The 17,829-nt window shown below is 37.7% G+C and overlaps 1 protein-coding gene across 1 annotated transcript in view; it reads right to left on the minus strand.

Moving 5' to 3' along the window:
- Window positions 1-4,141: 4,141 nt before the first annotated feature.
- The window catches only part of LOC145215830 (uncharacterized), a 68,204-nt gene continuing 54,516 nt past the window's right edge, over window positions 4,142-17,829 (minus strand). The window contains exons 31-42 of the mRNA XM_080084454.1: window positions 17,438-17,682; window positions 17,169-17,330; window positions 16,174-16,335; window positions 11,286-11,447; window positions 10,907-11,068; window positions 10,365-10,526; window positions 8,423-8,486; window positions 6,569-7,858; window positions 6,337-6,390; window positions 5,587-5,658; window positions 4,916-5,151; window positions 4,142-4,714 (exon numbers count right to left, since the gene is read on the minus strand). Coding sequence (XP_079940580.1) covers window positions 4,541-4,714; window positions 4,916-5,151; window positions 5,587-5,658; window positions 6,337-6,390; window positions 6,569-7,858; window positions 8,423-8,486; window positions 10,365-10,526; window positions 10,907-11,068; window positions 11,286-11,447; window positions 16,174-16,335; window positions 17,169-17,330; window positions 17,438-17,682 — 2,945 coding nt within the window. The 3' untranslated portion in view covers window positions 4,142-4,540. The remainder of the gene's footprint in view (window positions 4,715-4,915; window positions 5,152-5,586; window positions 5,659-6,336; window positions 6,391-6,568; window positions 7,859-8,422; window positions 8,487-10,364; window positions 10,527-10,906; window positions 11,069-11,285; window positions 11,448-16,173; window positions 16,336-17,168; window positions 17,331-17,437; window positions 17,683-17,829) is intronic.

The raw sequence follows: 17,829 nt of genomic DNA on the forward strand, positions 1-17,829 counted from the left end.
CATTAAATAAGAAAGTATACAAGATAGGCTACATTTTATCGGAAAATTTAAAACAATTACCAAATTTAAAATAATTTTTTTTCTTAGCATTCTGATTAATAAGGTAGCTAAAATATTACCACACAAAGTAGATTTAGACTTTTTCTGTTAAAATATCTTGAAATCAATCAAAGCAGTGGATTAACTAACCATTTGCTTTTGCGAAGAAATTTTACCTGCCATTTCAGTGTGATCGTTTTTCCATCAAATGTTTGATGGATTTGGAAAAGACGATGGCTAATATGGGACCCAATACGAAATAAGCGTAGGAAATATAATAAGGTTTTAAGGTAGGTTATAGTGTAAATGCAACAACAAAATGTGCTAAGCCACCCTAGTATTATTAAATAATCACACTGATCTATTTAAAACAACCCATCTAATTCCACATACATTATTTCTTCACTAACTACAAGTAGCAAAGACTATAATGCACATCATGCGGTCACGTACAGCACAAGGTAATTGCATCACAATGGATTTGACGTCATAACAGTGCTATCACGTTAATGACACAGTCGAACTTTAGGGAGTCTGATACTAGCGATGCAGCGGAACATTAGTCTGTCGTATCCCAATTATCATTGTATAAACTTAACTTGTTCGTTTGGCATTGATTGCGAGTGGTATCTCACTCGTTTATGCTACCCCCCTTTTTGGGCCCTTTGTGGGGGGTCTGGCGGGCCAAATGAGGCGGGGAAAATGTCTGTCGTTTGTGGAATTTGTATGAGGATCTCAATGGGCATCCCATGGCGGTGGAATCAAGTGGTATCTCTCCCGATTGTTTTGTACCCATTTTTTAGCACCTTTCGGGGTCCCTCGGGGGAATACCCAGTGGGTGGTACCCGGCAGACTCCCATTTTCATTGACCTCTGGTGACCCTCTACACACTTGTATAGTCAGATATTGGTATCCAATTCGTATACCCAAATGTCGCTGGGCTGCCGGTCTATTTTAGTAATTGATTTGTTTAATACAACGCAGCAATAGTAGCACAACACATAAGGTACAAACGTTTTATTTCATCAGTTGCAATATTTTATTATCACGGTCACCAACTGCAAAAAAGGTGTCAGGCTTTATCTGGTAGCGCTCTTAATTATTTTTTTTCCTTTAAACCCAGACGTTTTCACCTTTTAAAAACGGCAAAGAGTGATGGTAAGAGTGTTTTATAAACTAAAAAACGAATGTCTGTCGGTTATTATTTTACAGTAGTAATTAGAACAACGTTGAACACAATCGGTCAATTTTCTCGAGTGCTTAACTATAATTTAACTATAACAACCGCAAGGTAGCGCTCATGAGGTCAAAATTAACAAATTTTCGGTCTATGGAAAGGCAAGGTACGATATGTTCTTCAATGTAGAATTTAACATAATCAAGTTAGAGGAAAATTCACCTCGAATTGCAGTTGAGTGACAGGTGACTTGGTTCGCAGTTCACCGCGTATCTGAGTGTGAGACCTAGGTGTGGAAATGTGCAGAGGTGGAGGGTGGTTGATTCACCGGCCTACACACAAAAGTTTAGCTTCGTTTTAAACAACTACAATACTGCGAATTGTCCCAGAACTTATTTGGGAGAAATAAACTATATAAAAGACCTATTTTGTGAACGATTAATATTTTAAACAACGACATAAGTGGCCACCGACGCATGACAACAGCAAGCTTTTCATTGTTTTTCGTTGCTTTCTGAATTCACTTAAACACCTCATTTGAATTCCAACAAACACAACTTTTACTGTCAATTACATGTTTAGACGCGAAGACGGTGCACTGTAATATATACATATATACTATTCTTCGAGCAGAGCTTTGACGTAAGAAACGAGTATTGGCGAAAACATTGTGTGACAACAAACAACCTCAAGCAGGGGTTCCGAACTGGGGGTACTCGTACCCCTTGGGGTTACCAGATTGAACCACAAGGGGTACGAAGATCCTTGCGCCACAGAGCAGCTTTTATTTAGTAAAAAGCCTTATTGTCTTTTAACAATGCTGTTTTTTACTTTACGCCACTAATTTCTGTGTGAAATACCGTTAACGTTTAATTGAGCTATAAAAGCAATTTAATTTAGCAATATATGCCTGAAAAAATTCCATCAGAATTTTTTAGGGTTACGAAGAATGCTCTGATCTGACAAAGGGGTACGAACAGCAAAAAAGGTTGGGAACCCCTGACCTAAAGCATAGTAACATGGTCAGGTCAACAAACAGACTCTCTTGGTCAACACTGGTCCACACAGTTTTATGTACTTATGCACAACCCAAAAATACGAAAAAAGTGTGTCGTAATACAAACATATTTTAAGGCATTTTGCGCCCTTCAGTGAACAATTTTGCGGAATATGGAAGGGTCATTGCAGGATAATTTTCACCCACAAAAAATGGAGATTGGGTTAAAACTAAAAAGAAAATCAAAATTTTATAAGGTTGATCGATAATTTAGTTATTAATAGCGTATTGAAGAGTAAGTAGGAAGCAGCAATAACGCACACACGATCCTGGCTGAGTTTGTATACTTAAACAATCACTAAGCCAGAAATATCTGCGCACAGGTTAAGAAGCGCAATATAGTAAATAGCGCAATTGGTGGGTGGAGACTAATAGCTGCAGTTGCACCGGATCACGGCAGCTCTCGTTTTGTGGAGGGAGCTGACCTGAGATAACACGACTGGGGGATAAAGCGTTGGTGGGACCAGTCGTTCGACTGGAAAGCAACAAAACGTTTGTATGATTTAAAAATAGTTAGCAATCAAACTTGGTACGCCTTTTAACGCAACCAAGTGTTTGAAAGGACACACTGTTGGTAACGACTGCGCTGTTTATGATCGTACAATCCGTCAAGAAACAAGTTTTGACACGAAAATTGCGTGTGATCATTAGCGCAAGAGACAGCAAGGTACGTTAAAAGGAGGCAAAAAGGTTACCAGCTATTAATTTGGGTTTATTTCGCCCGATAATACGAGTCGTAGCAGCACCAAACGTATTAATCAAGCCGGAAAGAGTTGCGCAACATAAGGACGCTATAAAGCGCGACAAAGTGGAGTCCCTGGAAATCCCTGGAAAACTGTGGTTGTGCTGGAACTTCAGATGCCGACGACTGCTGCAAAGAATTAGGCAAATTCGGTCTTGATGTCGGCGCTCTTGCGGTTCCTTCTGTTTTTGTATAACCTTTAAACAGGGGTGGGCAACCTTTGTTGCTGTAGGGCAGGGATGCCCAACCGTTTTTGACTCGAGATCGACTTTTGAGGTACTTCAACTCTCGAGATCTACTATTCCAATACAAATTAGCAAAGACATAGCGAGTACCAGAACAAAGTAACAATTATTACTGCAACTATTACTTTTGTGTTGTAACAAAGCGCCTACTTATGAACTTGTTAACATATATTTTGATTAATTCACACAATAAAGTCATCATTAAACTTATGAACAGATCCGCATATAGTGTTCCAAAGTCATCTATGTACAGCAACGCGTTACAAAGCAACTATTTTAAATAAGTTTCTGCAACCCTCGCGATCGACTTGAAATCAGTCCGAGATCGACCCGTCGATCGCGATCGACGGGTTGGGCACTCCTGCTGTAGGGCCAGTTATGAATGTCAAAGTTGGATCGCGGGCCGCACATGTGCATAACACAAAGAGATTTTGCTTAGTTTCTTACCAAATATGCTTAACTACAAGTATAATTCGTATTTGATTCTAGCCACATTTTGCCAGGTCGCAGAAAACTAGCATCAGGCGCATTAATTAGCTCAAAAATATGTAATAATTGGACTCGTTTGCCAGTACTTTTGAAATCCAATCGTCTCTGCGGGCCGCACAACCTTTAACGAAGGGTCGCAGGTCGCCCACCCCTACTCTAAAACGTGACCCATGGTTAGAGATTTCGTGAGATCAAAAACTGGCTGGAATCCACCAATGTTGTCAAACCTTCAGGTTCCCTTCTCTTTACCAGGTACATATGCTTCGTTTTACATTTGTTCTCCCTCCCTATTACCTTTTCTCCACCACCCTATATTAGTGTTAGTATTATTTTAGAGTATTTTAAACTGCTCGGCTGTGTCCTGTGTTTTCGTGCCACGTTACAATAATGAGTTATTTACGCGAAAGCTTTATTTAACAGCAGTTCAATCATAAAAGACCACGCAACGCGCAAAACACGCTAATAAGGCGGCGACTAAGCGACAAAAAGGCAAAACGCAAGCTTCGACACACACCAATGTAAACAAGCAAGAAAGGTCGCTACATCACTATGTTTGTCGCGTCAAGGGGCATGTGAACAATAAAAAACAATAAACACACGTAAAAAGATTGATTTAACTCAACACACTCACTACACAGGGTGAGAAAAGCCAATTAACATTTCTCAACTACACAAGTTTACTCTGCTTGCAGACTGTAATTGAAAGGAGACACAAGGCTCGAAATGAACCACTAATTACAACACAACGTTAGAAATGACAAGGCAACAGTAGAAAACCTTAACAACGAAGTTTAACTTTCTTCACAAGTTTCTTCATCAGTTTCCCACTTCTTCATCACCTGTTTCCCATCATCAGAAATCCCGCAACCAAACAGATCCAACTTCTTAACTTTTTCGAAACAACTGGAAATGATTTTGAACTCGGAATCTCCGAAATCGTTGCCAACCAGAATAAGAGAAGAGATCTGCGCAAAATGATTATTTGATGCAAATATCAACTGAACAAATTAAAAAAAACTAATAAATGTCAAGTGACATGTGACGTAATTGTGTCGTCATTTATTTAATTTCCGGTTTTGTTAAATTAATTTTTATTTAATAGTTATTCATTCGATACATGAAAATTTATAATTAAATATTCAAAACAAATCACAATCATAACAAACCCCATGTTTCATGTTACTAATTCCTCCACAAATCACCCTCAGTGTGTCGGACTTCAGGTTGCAGCTCCTAAGATTCAGCAACTCAACAGTTCGATTCAACCTCGGGAGGATTTCAGTCAAGGCGTGTGCTGCACTCGATGAGATGGGAGTATTGAAAAACTCAAACTTCACAGGAAGATGACTTGCAAGAAAATCCTTTTCAACATCTGAACATTCTTGCAAGTCCGTCAGCAGATCTAATAAAATATACAAGGAAAAGGGTTTGATGGTCAATAAGGCTAAAGTAGGGAGACTAAAACGGAAGGTGGGAATTTGGGTTGATTACAAACAATAAAAAAAAAACTGAATAAATCAACAAAAATATACGACTGTAGCTGATTTTTGTGCATGAGTCATTAATTTAGTCCAATTTCATCTGTCGGTATTGGCAATTTTAGTTAACTTAAAAAGTAGCAATATTTTGACAAAGTTCCGCTAGCGGTGATTTGTTATATTTAGAAAAAATAGTTCCAATTTAACATACTGTTTTCAGTATGGAAATTTCGTTTTTTGCTTGTGTACATTTTTAACATTGCTAATAAAAAATAATAATGCTATGTGTTAAAAAATATTTGGTAGCCACTTAGAAATAGTTGTGTTAAATAAATAAACAGACTGAAACACACACTTACCTATCAATGCATGTCCACGCACATCGGTTTTCATGTATTCGATAAGCTTTTCGCGAAACTTTTCCACCTTGTCTGTGTAAAACAAACAAATGTTAAAACGTTTTTATGCGAAGAATGGTGACGGTAATAACAGTAGTGTGACAAGAAGAGTAAACTTCCAGAATAAATGAGGAAAAACCGGGCTCATGGAAGGCTTGCACAAGCAGGAGAGCGTGAGCAGTGGTTGTCAACCGGGTTCCTGCGATTGGTTTGACAGTATCAAAAGGGATCCTCAAGTTCAAAAAGGTTAAGAACCACTGCCCCAGAGTGAGTGTCATAAAGATAGAAATATCGCATAGCGCATGTGTCACTATAAAGCCAGCCGTGTGAAATGACAGCGTGGGGTAAGGTCACATGTTAGAGTTGAGATTTCGGGTCTATATTTGAAAGTTTCGGGGTTACAAATGTAAATACTGCCGAATATGAAGCGCCTGGGTGTATATCTAAAGTTTAACGCTATATAAAAGGAAACATTTTAAGATAATACAAATGCAAAAACCCACATCCCTAAAATGAAGGATGGGGCAGTTTAATGTTTAATACAGACAAGTGACGTGTAAAATCCGTATACCTTAACAACATTACCCGCAACAACATGTTTTACGCAAATGCAGGTCTTGAATATTTAACAGCAGTGTGCTATCTCGGAAAAGCGGTGTCTGTACTCCCACCTTCACGGCGGCAAGTGCAATAAACAATTTCATCCCATACCTTGCCTTTTTGTTGAGAGATGATCAGCAGTTTTGCATGATGTTGTTTGCATACCTAAAAACGTATCATAATTAATAACCGTTGATAAATACCCAACATGATGTTGTTTGTACATCTGTGAACGTATCATGATCACTAACCAGTAATAAATGCACAACAGCTTAACTAGGAAAGCGATCCATAACAGTGTATTGATCAATAAACTATCCCATTTTCAGTTTGGGCAACCCACCTTTCTTGTCCCCAAGCAAGAGACCACACATAAACCGTCGAACCATTGACCAATTGCCTCCCACAACCACCTCAGGAATGATTTTGTGGAATTCTTCATCTGACATGAACTCGCAGATGTATTTGGCAGCAAATACCTCCTGCAACATTTGATGTGAGAAGTAAAATCGCTGGTCACCATCAAATAGTCGTGGATTCGAAAAATAATGTTCGAATTTTACAAAGGCAATGATGACATCTTGGACAATAGTGGCATTAAGATCCCCAAGATTTTCTCTGGTGAAAATAACTGTTTCCTCCTGCATGCCTTCATATGCCATTTTACCAAGTGGCTTCCACAACTTGGCAATATCTATGTTGCGTGCATGCTCAGAGCATCTCAGTTGCTCTATCACAGTTTGGAAAACCTCTGTGACTGTTTTTCTACCTCCATGTAAAATAGCAAAAATAATAAATTGCAGTAACAAAGGATTATGGCAAAGGTCAAAAAGCTGTGGGGCTTTGATGGATAACATTTCCCATAATTCATCTGCCTTGTCCCACGCCAAAGCACGGAACAGCTTTTCCATGTCTTCAGTTGAAAGGTCATCAACATGAATTGTGACATCTGGACGAAGCTCTGGTGGGATTTTAAGAATTTTATGAGGACGTGATGTAAACAATAGAATAGAATCTTTAAAAAACTTCTTACAACAAAGATTTGCTACTAGCTGATCAATAGGTAAAGGTGTATCATAAGATGCATTAAGTGGTTTCATGTTTTCTAGTGTCCACACAGCCTCTTCATAGCCGTCGAGAACAAAAACACACTCATCTTGGTTTTCTACCATCCACTGAAACGCATTTTCTACTGTTTTCTCATCCAACCCAGGATAAAGATTGTCAACAAAAAGTTGTTTGCATGTTAAAGGTTGATCATAACTTAGATTCATGAACCTAACAAGAAACTTGGCACACTGACTTGGATGACTTAACTTTGCCAACTGTTTAGAAAGAGTAGTTTTTCCAGAACCTGGTGGGCCAACTAGTGCAATGAACTTTTTTTGTGATGTTAAAGCTAGAATTTCATCGAAAGAAACTGGCTGCTGATACACAGGAGGTACAGATTTCTGTTTAGTAGATGGTATGAATTCATCTTTTTCCACAGGACTCTCTCCTTCATAGGCCTTGTACTCATGCATTTGAGGATGTACATCAGGTAGTTGGATGGGTTTCAATGTTTCATCATAAAACACCACACTTTCTGGTAAGCTCTTCATATGCTCCTCCTGGTGCTTTTCAATGGCAGCAACTGAAATCAAAACCCACATAATCTCAACCGCAGGTTGAAAACAAAAAGTTGACTTTCCTATATATTGGCAATTTATATAATTATGCCCTATTTATTCATAATTTGACCTACTGGAAACATTTTTAATCAAGGATAAACTAGTAAAATACATCAACCCAAATTTTCAAACTTCTTGTCCATATTTTTTTTTTCATCAGTATAATGTTACACATTAGAAAGTCAAAATAAACAAAGAAAAACACTTTTAAATCTCTAAGAATTTAATCACTAGCTTTATCCTCGCTACTGTTGTCAAACTGAACAAGAAATCTGGCTTTCTTTTATACTTCCATATGATATATATCATATCCTATTTACCGATTTACACCCGTTGATACACATATGATTGTTTTTGCAAGCAAATACGAAAAGTTCCCCACATGCATGTTATAAAATGTTGTGATTATTTTTAGATTGACCGAGGGAGGTTTGGAGGTTGCGATCCCCAAGTACATTGACATAAGTGATATTTAAACACAAACATTAGTAGACTTGTTAAATAGAAAAGTAATGACATGTGCTTACCACAACAAGTCTGATGCCAATTCTTGTTAACTTCCAACAATGAGACTGTATGCAACACTTTCGTCTGAAAAGAGTTGAAAAAAAAGTGAACAATAACAACTAGAAAAACTAGAAGAGTGGTCGTTCTATGTAGTAAAATTTTATATGTTTATTATAATTTACTACATATACTACTTCAGCTTTTTTTTGCAAATTAAACGAGTGGGTCCCCACACACTTGTTTATGCAAATTGGCTACAATGGTGCGATTATTTTTAGGTTATTAAGAACAAATTAGTAAAAAGCATTAACCTAAACTTTTATTGTTGCATATTTACAAAAGTAGAAAAAAGAGCGCGAAAAAATACTTCCAGTCCTCTTTAACTCTACCCATGTTTAAACCAAGAAACTTACAGTATTTCTGCACTGATGAATTAAGAAGTCATTTTGCAGCAAAGATATTCATGACAAATTGTTCTTAAATTTGTTGCGAAAAACTTATACCACCGACCTGCAGTAGACTCTCGCCGACTGACATTTTTCATGACCTTTTCACTCAGTTTTTAGTATCATGCAGACTCAGTGTTTAGTATCATACAGCCATATGTGTTCAACAATAAAGTTTTGCCTAATTTATACCTAACTCAAGCATTGTTCGTCAAGTTGATTTGTCAAACCTGAAGAAGCTACATTGCACCGAAAAATTGTTTTTAACAGTTTTGCAATACCAGAAAGACGGCCTTGTAATACATCTGACCATACATATTTGTAAACCCAAAGACGAATATTTCGGGGTTTAAGGGGTGGAAAATTGGTTAATGTAACTAAAAGTTACAAAATACTTTACAATGTACCAACCAACAAAGTATGAAACTATTGTATCGTGTACTTTAGTCAGCACAGCCGTTTTAAAACAATTGTGTTTTGAGAGCCTGTGGGTGAACTGCTGAGTCATTCGGAGTCAAAATTGGGTAACTACCTATCATGTGTGTAAAATAAATGTGTTCTAACACATGAAGATTAAAATGACAGAAAAAAGAATGGAAAAGGAGACCAATATTGAAACTTCACAATGTGTCTGTGAAGAGAATCATACCTATTCAGCATAGCACAAAATCTAGCATCCACTTACAAAAAGATTCAATTAACTAGAACAGTGGCTTTCATATGCTTCATTTTATTAACACAAATTTTCTAGAAATCCTTAACAGTTGTATTACAGACACTATAAAATAAGAAGCCATTTGATACAAAGGTATGCATTACAAACTGTTTTTCACTTGCAAAACGAATAGCATTGACCTGCAGTAACCTCTAATGGTGCAGACGCCGAACGACTGTTTGACTGTTGTTAATGACCTTTTGACACCGTTTTCAATAACACACAGTCCTTAGTGTTCAACAATATCATTTTGCCAAATTTATAAACGACCAAAGTATTGATTCTCGAATTTATTTTTGTCAAAAACAATAAAGCAAAATTGTGATAAAACATGGTTCTTAACTGTGTTGGCAGAACCTACAAGTTGACCTTCAATGACCTCTTGTCATGTGCCAGTCAAGTTGACAACAACCATTTATTGACCATTTATAAAAAACGTTTTTCCAGACATGTACGAAACCAAAGTATGTATAGCGGGTTTAAATCAAGTTTAAGGTGTGAAACCTTTGCCAAAACTGAAAATGCGCATGATAAACTAATAAAATGGCATAAAATTGAAAATGTCTGTCCGACGTCAAGCAGAGACCAACCGCTCTGCCTTAAAACGCATTTAGGAGGATCATATGTGGATAAATAACTAACATCTGTGTAAGTTTGGAAAAGTTTAATGCACTCTTTCTCAACCAATCAGTGGAACAAACCAGTCTTAGATAGAACGAGAAAAAGAAAAAGAAAAACAGAAAAAAATAGAGACAAAATACAATTTTAAGAAAGGGGGACCCATAATAATTACACACTTACAGTAAGACTGCATTTTTGGAGCATTTCATTTATCCCCTGCTTTCCTGCTTCAGTCATTTCACATGAGACAATACTTAAAACCTTCATCTTGTTCAAGCAACTTGATAGCTGCTCAACTCCTGGATCTCCTATCTTGTTCAAACTCAAGTCAAGTCGTTTCATCTGTAGATGTGTGCATTTCAAAAGATACTCAGTTACACAAGTACTAATTTCTAACCTCTAGCAAGTGAGCCACCAAATTTCTAATTCAACCAAGTGAGCTACACAGGCTCATCGGTAAGCCCATCTATTGGCGATCCCCAACTACAAAGCTCATGTGGGCAGCATACAAGGCAACCAACGATGGTTGTGATTCGACTTGAAATTCAAACATTATCAACCACTCTCAACAATCTTACGCTGACAGCCATGCCTGCTACACAACATTATACCAAAGCATTAGTAATTCTCTCTTGCTTAGCACTTTCTATAATTGGATATTTCTTAGCAATTGTAGGATTTAAAAACATTTTAAATAGCAAAAGTAAAGTATAAACACTTACAGGTGTGGTAAGCTTTACAAACTCTTCACTTAAGGGTTTAACTTGGTTGGGAGTGATGTAGCAATGCATCAAACTTAACTTCTCCATCTTACCCAGGCAACTTGACAGACGTCTAACCCCTTCAACTCCTATCTTATTGACACTCAGATCCAGCTCTTTCATCTGTGAGTAAATATAGGTATGAGTTTTTAAAGTCAACATGACATAAATTTATTTATTATTATTTCCATTAACTGTGTCATTTGAAACTTGCTATAATTGCCAGGTAAATTTGATAAAAATAAAAGTTGGTGTGAGATATGACAGGTATCACAACCAGGTACTTCTCCATTTGCAGGCCCATTCAAAACCGGATTAAAACCAAAAACAGAACACTTACAGGTTTGCCCAGCTTTTTAAGTCCTTCACATAAAGGCCGAAGTCCAGGGCATGTAATGTTGCAATACCACAGGTTTAACTTCTCCATTTTGTCCAAGTAATTTGTTAGATGTTCCACACCCACATCTCCTATCTTGTTCTTACCCAAATCCAGTTCTTTCATCTGCAAGTAAATATAGATATGAGCTTATAAAACCAACATGTCAAAATGTCAAGTTTTACAAAGATTTTCTGGCAAGTACTTTTTATTTCGACGTTTCGACGTATTTTCTTTGTCTCTCCACATGTAGCCTCAGCAGTATCAAGTCTGTGGTGTATGCATTAAATTTGCTGTGGTGGATAATTTTATATTATATAGGTTAGATTGTTTGGACTGTATTGTAATTGTGACGTTCTTGATTGTATTTGGTTTAGGTGGTCAAAAATCTGCTTTAAATCACTGGTCAATTAATAAAGTGCATCTGAAACCGGCTATCTTATTCTGCCAATCAAGAGACTGTAAGGTAGAGTTAGCAAGAAGGCTTGAACTCTACATCATTTAAATAAAATGGTTTTGATTTGCTCTGGTCTTGTCGATAGTCTCGAGATGAATGTCTATTGAGAGAGAAAACATCCCCAGCACATCACAAGAGCTATTTGAAGTGATTGATACTGTTAGACATGAACAAACCAACGACGGCGCCCCGTCTGTTACAGGCTCGGTGCGAAGTATCAAAAGTACTGCCAGTGCGCGTGCTCGCCGAGAAGCCAAAGCTTTGAAACTTGAACAACTGAAACGGCGACGAGCCATTAGGTCCAAAGTGTTAGACTTGGAAATGGAAATCGAGCTTGATAAAGCCCGAGAGGAATTGGAGTTAGCTGAATTTACTGCTGAAACGGAGAGCGAGTTCGATTCGTGTGAGTCTTTGCATGGATGGGATCTTATGCCAATTAAAAGGTCGAATCCTGTAGTGCTGATGAAACACGAGGTTTCTGCAAAGGCACAGGACTACAATCAGGAAGTAACGCCTAACATTGATAGGCATACAAAACCATTAACGCGTGCCCAAAGCTGTGCGGCGCATTGTTCGTCAATGCAAAGGTTGTAAGCTACGCCACGCCAAGGCCGGATCACAAATCATGGGTGCTTTACCTAAGGAACGAATTAACCTGGAAACCCACCATTCACCAGCGTGGGAGTTGATTATGTGGGGCCATTTCTGGAAAAGCTAGGAAGGAGTCAAGTGAAACGTTATGGATGCGTGTTCATCTATATGTGTACGAGGGCGGTGCACATAGAGATAGCTCACTGCTTGACGCCTCGTTCATTAATGCGTTTCACAGGTTTTCCAGCAGATTAGGTTCTGCTTCTGATGTTTCAGTGATAATGGCACTAATTTCGTGGGCGCCGAACGTCCATCTGCGCCAAAGAGGGACAAACTGGCACTTCAACCCCCCTGCTTGCAAGCCAGCAAGGTGGTGTCTTGGAGCGCGTCAATTGCTCCATTCGCCGAATTTTACGTGCAATCGTTGGCAATGCTGCGCTTACCGATGAGTCGTTGTGCACGTTGCTAGCAGAAGTTGAGCCCTTTCCCAATAACCAGCCGACAGCAGCCATAAGTGATGGTGTTCGCGACCTGCGAGCAGCTAGGTGCATATTTGTAAGCAGGCCCAAACCCGAAAGTACACGACCGAAACCTAGTCAAACTTACAATTTTGGCACATTCTACAGCGTAAGGGCTGAGGCGAGCTGCACCAGTTTTTGTTATAACCCGTACCCAATTGACAATAAGAATGATTGATTTTAGCAAAACTTTAACGACTCAGATTGCGTCGCTACTTTCTAGCTTACTCAGCAAAACTGCAAGATTAGCGTGACTGTCACGTGATCAACGTGTGATTGTTGCTTTAAAATTTTAAACCAGCAACAAATACTACAAGAATAAATGCCTTTCTTAAGTGTCACGAATAGAAGACATAAAATATGGCAATCTTTGGCATGTTACCAGTTACCTGAATCTAAACGACATGGTGTGATTACTTGCGATCTAACATTTTTTACAACCATTACGTGTTTGGCGGGTCATGAACAATGTAACAGAAAACATTTTTAACCATTTGTCTTACATTTAACATTGTTCTTGTTATATCACTTTTGGCGATTAGATAACCAACAAAAAAGAACCAATGTGCACGGCTTTGAGATAACGACTCCTAGTTATCGCACAGCAGTAAACTGAACGCTGATTTATTCTCCTAATCACTTTTCAAAATTATTTTATAGTCGAGACTTGTCATTTTCAACGTTGAAATTAGATGCGTTATTTGGTGTAGAATGCAAACATGCATCTACGTCTTTTTCGCGTGCATTACCTCCATGGATTTTCCCATCATATCTATTGGTTTATTCGAAAAACTCAGCCTGTTCGACTTTCACATAGAGATCATCCATCCGGTTAATCGCATATTTCGTTGAAAATCGATGCGAATATCAGTTTTATGCGATAAACCGGTATGCGATTAACCGGACGATTTTCTTAGCAAACGATCGGCGACGGTTTGGAATTTTAAATTGTGATGCAATTAAACGGATTATGCGTTTAAACGGTATGCGATTAACCGGATTCGTCTGTATATAAGTTAGATTGTTTGGACTGTATTGTAATTGTGATGTCCTTGATTGTATTTGGTATGGGTGGTCAAAAATCCGTTTCAAATCACTGGTCAATTAATAAAGTGCAACTGAAACCGGCTATCTTTTTCTGCTAGTCAAGAGACTGTAAGGTAGAGTTAGCAAGAAGGCTTGAACTCTACATGCATTTAAAGCAAAAATAAAACTAACATATTTATAATTATGTTTATGAACTACCAGACCTAACAAAGTGAAGACCGACTACTAATCAACAATAGTTGTTTTGTAACACGATTCCAGAAAATAAAACTAGAAGGGTGGCTCAGCACATATTGCCATTGCACATACACTACATACACTTTATTAAATAGGTCCCATATCAGCCACTGTCTTTTATAGCCTTGGTTGTTTCTGCAAGCAGAAACTCATGGGTCACCCACACATGCAAAGTTTTAAATAATGCATTTTGCAAAAAAAACTATGAAAAATTTTGGTGCTATCTGTTTAAACAAGGCGATATAAAGTCTGCAGACATAATCATGCTATTTGAGGTACAGCTATTCAAGTCACATTCAATTCGGCAATTGTTTGCAAAATTTAACCATTGCAGGGGTTAATGGGGTAAATGGTGGGACTGCAGAGCAAAACTCAACAATCAACATCTCAAAATAGAATATAATAAACAATTTCTAAATTTCATGACATTGTTTAAAAAGTTAACCCTTTTTAAGGGGCTAATGGGGTAATTGATCGGACTATGGCAAACTGTCAAAATTTCATCCAATTCGGACATTGTTTAAGAAATTCACCAATATTAGGGGGCCAGTAGGGTAAATATTGGGGCTGCAGGATGAAACACAACAATCGACACCTAATTATGGCAAACTGAACAAACTGTCAATACTTTTTGCAATTCAGACTTTGTTTAAAAAATTAACTGTTTTTAGGGGGCCAGTAGGGTAAATATTGGGGCTGCAGGGTGAAACACAACAGTAGACACCTAATTACGGCAAAATGAACAAACTGTCCAAATTCCATCCAATTCGGACATTGTTTAAAAATCACCTGTTTTGGGCTGCTGGTGGGGCAAATATTGGGGCTGCAGGGTGAAACACAACAATCGACACCTAATTATGGCACAAAGAACAAACTGTCCAAGTTTCATCCAATTCGGACATTGTTTAAAATTTTACCCATTTTAGGGGGCTGGTGGGGTAAATATTGGGGCTGCAGGGTGAAACACAACAATCGACACCTAATTATGGCACAAAGAACAAACTGTCCAAATTTCATCCAATTCAGACATTGTTTAAAATTTTACCCATTTTAGGGGGCTGGTGGGGTAAATATTGGGGCTGCAGGGTGAAACACAACAATCGATACCTAATTATGGCACAAAGAACAAACTGTCCAAGTTTCATCCAATTCGGACATTGTTTAAAATTTTACCCATTTTAGGGGGCTGGTGGGGTAAATATTGGGGCTGCAGGGTGAAACACAACAATCGACACCTAATTATGGCACAATGAACAAACTGTCCAAATTTCATCCAATTCGGACATTGTTTAAAATTTTACCCATTTTAGGGGGCTGGTGGGGTAAATATTGGGGCTGCAGGGTGAAACACAACAATCGACACCTAATTATGGCACAATGAACAAACTGTCCAAATTTCATCCAATTCGGACATTGTTTAAAATTTTACCCATTTTAGGGGGCTGGTGGGGTAAATACTGGGGTGATTAAGTCAAACAAACCAAAAGGCACATCTACATAACCATATCTTCAATCTGTGAAAGTTTCATCCAAATCCAACAAAGATTTGTTGCCAAAAGTGCATGGACAAACTTCACGGCGGAAAAAAGAAAAAAAAAAGAAAAAAACAAGAAAAAACAAACAAACATAGTGAAATCAAGATGCGTCCCCTTCAGGGAAGGGGACCCATAAAAAGGAAAAAAATAGCAATGCACAAAACTACAACACAATTCAATCAGTCTAGATATTAAATAAAGTGTTTCATGTCAGAGTTAGAGCAAAACTGGCATTTACATAGATACAACGGTGACAAAAGAAAAGGCAAATGCCTCTTTGATACATAAGAGAACACGGTAGTGAGGTTGTGTCATTTGAAACAAGGTATATTTGGTAGGTAATTTTGCAAAAAATCAAAGTTGGTCTGAGAGGTGAAACAAATAGGCATGAGAGGTATTACAACTAGGCACTTCTTCATTTAAAAGACAATTAGAAGCTGAATTAAAAGCAAAAACAAAACACTTACAGGTTTGTCAAGCTTTTTAAGGCCTCTACTTAAATCTTCAACTCCAGTGGATGTGATTTTGCAATCTTTTAAGACCAACTTCTCCATTGTGTCCAAGCAACTTGACAGATGTCTGACACCATCATCTCCAACCTTGTTGCCGGTTAGGTCAAGATCTTTCATCTGCAAGAAGACATAGATGTAAGCTTATGAAACTAACATGTCTAAATGTATTTATTATTATTTTTGTTGACATGCTTTAAACTACAATATGTCACTAAAAACATAATATATGTGTGAAGCTATTTTGCTAAAAACATAAATTGGTGTGAGATATGGCAGGTATTACAACTAGGCACTTTCCATTTATAGGATAATTCCAAACTGCATTAAAAGCAAAAATAAAACTAACATATTTATAATTACGTTTATTAACTGTGGTAAACTATGATGTTAAAGCGGTCAAAGCTTTATATTTTACTTGTAGGGTCCCCTCCTAGACTCAACAAAGTCACGACCAACCACAAACCAACAATAGTTATCTTGCCGTCTCCTTTCTTTAAAACAAAATGATAGCAAAATGAATGGCAGATGGCACATCGACATAAATATATCAACCATCTGTGAAAGTTTTAACCAAATCCATCAAACATTTCATGACAAAAGTGCATGGACAAACTTCAAGGAAGGAAACACACAAATATTCATTTTCACAAATAAATTCCCATGCTTTATTATGCAGCTGTGCCATGTCCTAGTCATGTCAGAGATAGAGCAAAACAGGTGTTTACATAGAGCCAATGGAGGTAAAAGAAAAAAAGGCAATTGAGATACTTTGATGTACATGAGAGAACATGGTTTTAAGGCTGCTACATTGTGTCACTGCACAGGATATATTTTTGAGAACATTTTGCAAAAGAATATCTGGCCAGAGATATGACAGGAATCACTACTGGGCACTTCTTCATTTAAAGGGCAAATAGAAACTGGATTAACAGCAAAAACAGTTCACTTACAGGTTTGTCAAGCTTTTCAAGCCCTCTACTCAAATCTTCAACTCCAGTGGATGTGATTTTGCAATCTTTTAGTACCAACTTCTCCATCGTGTCCAAGCAACTTGACAAATGTCTGGCACCATCATCTCCTACATTGTTGCCAGTTAGGTCAAGCTGTTTTACCTGTGGCATAAATAAGTCAATTGATTAGATGTAAAATGGAGCACTTGTACAACATTTAATAAAAGTGAGCAAAACACATTAGAACAATGCTTGTTTTAAGAACTTACTCCATGTTTCATTTTGCTGATTCCCTTAAAAATCAACTCTGAAAAACCAGAGTTTAAGTTGCAGCTATGTAGATCCAGTTTCTCAACCGGACGATCCAACCCTTCAAGTCCTTGTTTAAGGGCATGAGCGCCTCTTAATGTGATTGGAGTTTCACTCAAATCAATTTTAGCAGGAAATAGCCGGGTACAATAATCCTTCACATCATCACTGCACTCTTGCAAATCAAGCAACAAATCAAGAAAATCTGAAACCATAGGCAATAAAAAAATGTTTAAAAATTTAACTTTGACAAAAGTTAGTTGATAGGCTTATTAGCTCGATGAGCATTATTTATGGTAATCAGAACAAAATATAACTGAATGCGCATAATAGTTAATTTGATGTTTTTTTC

Source organism: Phallusia mammillata, chromosome 1, assembly GCF_965637545.1.
Source record: "Phallusia mammillata chromosome 1, kaPhaMamm4.hap1.1, whole genome shotgun sequence".
Taxonomy (NCBI): domain Eukaryota; kingdom Metazoa; phylum Chordata; class Ascidiacea; order Phlebobranchia; family Ascidiidae; genus Phallusia; species Phallusia mammillata.